We start from the raw sequence: 5,000 nt of genomic DNA, 5'->3' as shown, positions 1-5,000 counted from the left end.
AAACACGGTAATGTTACCATGGTTTCCTGCATGGAATGAGCTGATAGCTGATGAGTTTATAGACATCAGCTCATTCAACCACCATTAGAGGAATGAACAGAGAGTCAAATAAAACATTGACATTAAACGTGCTGCCCAATATTTTTGTGAAAAAAATATAGCATTTATCTGAAACAGAAATCTTTTGTAACTTTTTATAAACATCTTTACTGGCACTTTTGATCAATTTAATTCATCCTTGATGTATAAGAGTGTTAATTTCTTTCAGAAAATGTGTCTATTTGTCTACAAACTAAACCATTTGAGCTAAAACATGTATGATTTCCAAAGACTGATCACACTATGAACTCCAGGCATCATATCGTCCTCATTTGTTAGTTACGAGCTGTTACTGATGATGTTTGATCAAACGCCTGAGCTGTGCTTCAAATGAAGTTTTAAGTGAGTTAATTAGTGTTAGTCAGGGTTAGTTTACAATGTGTCCTGTCCAGCCAGTGTTGGTGGGTTAGTTAGGGTTAGTTTAGATTAGATTATATTAGATTCAACTTTATTGTCACTGCACATGTAAGGTACAAGGCAACGAAATGCAGTTAGCATCTAACCAGAAGTGCAATAAGCAGTAAATACAGAATATACAAGGTCTACAATATGTTTACCCTTGTGTCCTGTCGGCCCAGTGTCGGTGGGCTAGTTAGGGTTAGTTTACCCGTGTGTCCTGTCGGCCCAGTGTCGGTGGATTAGTTAGAGTTAGTTTACCCTTGTGTCCTGTCGGCCCAGTGTCAGTGGGTTAGTTAGGGTTAGTTTACCCGTGTGTCCTGTCGGCCCAGTGTCAGTGTGCTAGTTAGGGTTAGTTTACCCGTGTGTCCTGTCGGCCCAGTGTCGGTGGGTTAGTTAGGGTTAGTTTACCCGTGTGTCCTGTCGGCCCAGTGTCGGTGGGTTAGTTAGGGTTAGGTTACCCGTGTGTCCTGTCTGCCCAGTGTCGGTGGGCTAGTTAGGGTTAGTTTACCCGTGTGTCCTGTCGGCCCAGTGTCGGTGGGTTAGTTAGGGTTAGTTTACCCTCGTGTCCTGTCGGCCCAGTGTCAGTGGGTTAGTTAGGGTTAGTTTACCCTTGTGTCCTGTCGGCCCAGTGTCGGTGGGCTAGTTAGGGTTAGTTTACACGTGTGTCCTGTCGGCCCAGTGTCGGTGGGTTAGTTAGGGTTAGTTTACCCTTGTGTCCTGTCGGCCCAGTGTCAGTGGGTTAGTTAGGGTTAGTTTACCCGTGTGTCCTGTCGGCCCAGTGTCAGTGTGCTAGTTAGGGTTAGTTTACCCGTGTGTCCTGTCGGCCCGGTGTCAGTGGGTTAGTCAGGGTTAGTTTACCCTTGTGTCCGGTCGGCCCAGTGTCAGTGGGCTAGTTAGGGTTAGTTTACCCTTGTGTCCTGTCGGCCCAGTGTCGGTGGGTTAGTCAGGGTTAGTTTACCCTTGTGTCCGGTCGGCCCAGTGTCAGTGGGCTAGTTAGGGTTAGTTTACCCGTGTGTCCTGTCGGCCCGGTGTCGGTGGGCTAGTTAGGGTTAGTTTACCCTTGTGTCCTGTCGGCCCAGTGTCGGTGGGTTAGTCAGGGTTAGTTTACCCTTGAGTCCTGTCGGCCCAGTGTCAGTGGGTTAGTCAGGGTTAGTTTACCCTTGAGTCCTGTCGGCCCAGTGTCAGTGGGTTAGTCAGGGTTAGTTTACCCTTGTGTCCTGTCGGCCCAGTGTCGGTGGGCTAGTTAGGGTTAGTTTACCCGTGTGTCCTGTCGGCCCAGTGTCGGTGGGTAAGTCAGGGTTAGTTTACCCTTGTGTCCTGTCGGCCCAGTGTCGGTGGGTTAGTTAGGGTTAGTTTACCCGTGTGTCCTGTCGGCCCAGTGTCGGTGGATTAGTTAGGGTTAGTTTACCCTTGTGTCCTGTCGGCCCAGTGTCAGTGTGCTAGTTAGGGTTAGTTTACCCGTGTGTCCTGTCGGCCCAGTTTCAGTGTGCTAGTTAGGGTTAGTTTACCCGTGCGTCCAGTCGGCCCAGTGTCGGTGGGCTAGTTAGGGTTAGTTTACCCTTGTGTCCTGTCGGCCCAGTGTCAGTGTGCTAGTTAGGGTTAGTTTACCCGTGTGTCCTGACGGACCGGTGTCAGTGGGTTAGTCAGGGTTAGTTTACACTTGTGTCCTGTCGGCCCAGTGTCAGTGTGCTAGTTAGGGTTAGTTTACCCATGTGTCCGGTCGGCCCAGTGTCAGTGGGCTAGTTAGGGTTAGGTTACTCGTGTGTCCTGTCGGCCCAGTGTCAGTGTGCTAGTTAGGGTTAGTTTACCCGTGTGTCCGGTCGGCCCAGTGTCGGTGGGCTAGTTAGGGTTAGTTTACCCGTGTGTCCTGTCGGCCCAGTGTCGGTGGGTTAGTCAGGGTTAGTTTACCCTTGTGTCCTGTCGGCCCAGTGTCAGTGGGCTAGTTAGGGTTAGTTTACCCGTGTGTCCTGTCGGCCCAGTGTCGGTGGGTTAGTTAGGGTTAGTTTACCCGTGTGTCCTGTTGGCCCAGTGTCGGTGGGTTAGTTAGGGTTAGTTTACCCTTGTGTCCTGTCGGCCCAGTGTCGGTGGGTTAGTCAGGGTTAGTTTACCCTTGTGTCCTGTCGGCCCAGTGTCAGTGTGCTAATTAGGGTTAGTTTACCCGTGTGTCCTGACGGACCGGTGTCAGTGGGCTAGTTAGGGTTAGTTTACCCGTGTGTCCTGACGGACCGCTGTCAGTGGGCTAGTTAGGGTTAGTTTACCCGTGTGTCCTGATGGACCGGTGTCAGTGGGCTAGTTAGGGTTAGTTTACCCGTGTGTCCTGACGGACCGTGTCAGTGGGCTAGTTAGGGTTAGTTTACCCGTGTGTCCTGACGGACCGGTGTCAGTTGGCTAGTTAGGGTTAGTTTACCCATGTGTCCTGACGGACCGGTGTCAGTGGGCTAGTTAGGGTTAGTTTACCCGTGTGTCCTGACGGACCGGTGTCAGTGGGCTAGTTAGGGTTAGTTTACCCGTGTGTCCTGACGGGCCAGTGTCAGTGGGCTAGTTAGGGTTAGTTTACCCGTGTGTCCTGACGGGCCGGGGTCAGTGGACTCGGCAGTGATGGTTCCGTGGCTTTCGTTGTCTCGTCCTCCTCCTCCAGCACCACAACACTCTCCACCAGCACCGGTCGAGTCTTCTCACGCTCCTCCTCCCGCGTCTCCTCCACTCTCTTCTCCGGGGTTACCGTGGTGATGAGGTCACTCATGGCGATGCCTTTGGCTGTGCCATACAACGCCGTACCCATCTCTACACACACACACACACACACACACAGCGTCAGTACTCCATCTGCTTTCAGACTGAACACTGACTGCATTACATTACCAAGTTAAGACTGCAGAATTTTTTTTTTTATAACCAGAAATAGAGTACAGAAATATGTCTATACCATTACTATGGTATTTGAGTGTTAATTTAAAATATACAATTATTTACATACACTGTTAAAAAAAGAAAGGTTCCTAAAGGATGTTTTTGCATAACTTTTTGGTACCTAGCAACCTTTCACCATTCATAACAGTTCTTAAAAATAGTTTTTTTCTTAATGTAAAGAACACCGTAACAATGTAAACAACCTTTTTCCACTATAAAGAAATTTTTGACTAATGGAAAGGTTTTTCAAGGTTCCTGAAGGTGTAGAACATAAAGTATAGTATTTTATAGCATTTAGAAATCCAGATTTCTTATGGAAACAAAATACTTTAAGAAATACTTCACTAAACATTTTCATAGGAAATCATGAATCTTTATGGTTGTGATGCCCACAAGCCCACACACAAGCCCCCCCCCCCCACACACACACGCACACACACAAGCCCACACACAACCCCCCCCCCCACACACACACACAGCACATCCATTCAGTCACATGTAAAGAGGTGAATCAGTCATTACAGAGGTAGTTTATGAGAACTAGCTTAATTATAATAACCAAAGAGAAGCTGGATAGCGATCAAAGTAAAACTAAAAGTCTGTTTCTGGTGCAATAAACCCTGACTTACATCACACTGACGTGCACTTAAACATGCAAAATGACAATTAAAGCTAATCTAAGCAGAGCTCAGGTAATATAAATGAAATGTTTCTGGATATGGAGCTTTTAATTTCTGGAACTTTTCTAAGTAAATTTTTACAGTGCTAGTTTTCCTCATTTCTGCCTGTAATATTGAACATTGCATGAATCAATAAACAAGATCAATAATGCACAAATTATGATGTTTCCATGAGAACAGATACAGACTCATAAAACCCTAAAAAGATCAAACATTTTGGTTTATTTTAACCAGCCTCTAAGAGACATTCACAGACACAGGCATCTGACAGTGACGGACACAGACCATGTAAAATATTATTAAAACTTAACATATGATTGTAAAACAACACTGACGCAGCAACAGCATGTGCAAAATCAAAGGTGTCTGAAGCAGAAGCGCTAGATCCGCATGCACACCCATCCTCAAACTATCAGGGTCAAACAAGCAGACGGAGGCTTCTGTATCTACAAGCATCAGGGATACAGAGAAACGTCTCTACCTGTTGGTCTAGTGCCATTTACATTGACTGTCGCCGTGTTGACTGGCGTCCGCTGAGCTGAGGAGATTCACACACACACACACGTCTGAGCAAACACAGTATAACAGACACTGACACACGTGTCAGACTAAATCACATGCAAAAAAATACAGTGACCTGAAAGTGTCTGTTCACCTCAATCACGTTTATAAAAGTCTGAATTCCTTCATCAGATCAAGTGCAGGATCGTTTCTCTTCACTAACGTCATGTTTCTTCAATGTGTTTGAATCAGGGCTATTATAGTAAACTAAAACTAAACTAATAAGTGACAATGTACTAAAACAACTAAAACTGAAATTAAAAGTAATAAAAAACACAAAATAATAAAAAAACACACAAATAATGTATAAAACTAAAGTAAGTAATTTAAATATATAAATGAATTCAAAAC

At 45.9% G+C, this 5,000-nt stretch overlaps 1 protein-coding gene across 18 annotated transcripts in view; it reads right to left on the bottom strand.

Moving 5' to 3' along the window:
- The window catches only part of LOC132124474 (protein 4.1-like), a 51,025-nt gene that overhangs the window by 13,875 nt on the left and 32,150 nt on the right, over positions 1 to 5,000 (bottom strand). For 15 of the 18 annotated variants that reach the window (XM_059535495.1, XM_059535505.1, XM_059535507.1 and 12 more), the window contains 2 exons: positions 4,570 to 4,626; positions 3,056 to 3,282 (listed from right to left, as the gene is read on the bottom strand). In XM_059535495.1, coding sequence (XP_059391478.1) covers positions 3,056 to 3,282; positions 4,570 to 4,626 — 284 coding nt within the window. The remainder of the gene's footprint in view (positions 1 to 3,055; positions 3,283 to 4,569; positions 4,627 to 5,000) is intronic. The other 3 variants (XM_059535496.1, XM_059535499.1, XM_059535511.1) reach the window with 1 other exon arrangement.

This window comes from Carassius carassius, chromosome 42 (genome assembly GCF_963082965.1).
Source record: "Carassius carassius chromosome 42, fCarCar2.1, whole genome shotgun sequence".
Classification (NCBI taxonomy): Eukaryota; Metazoa; Chordata; class Actinopteri; order Cypriniformes; family Cyprinidae; genus Carassius; species Carassius carassius.
The sequence above is the reverse complement of the archived record's forward strand: the minus strand, read 5'-3'. Positions and strand labels throughout refer to the sequence as shown.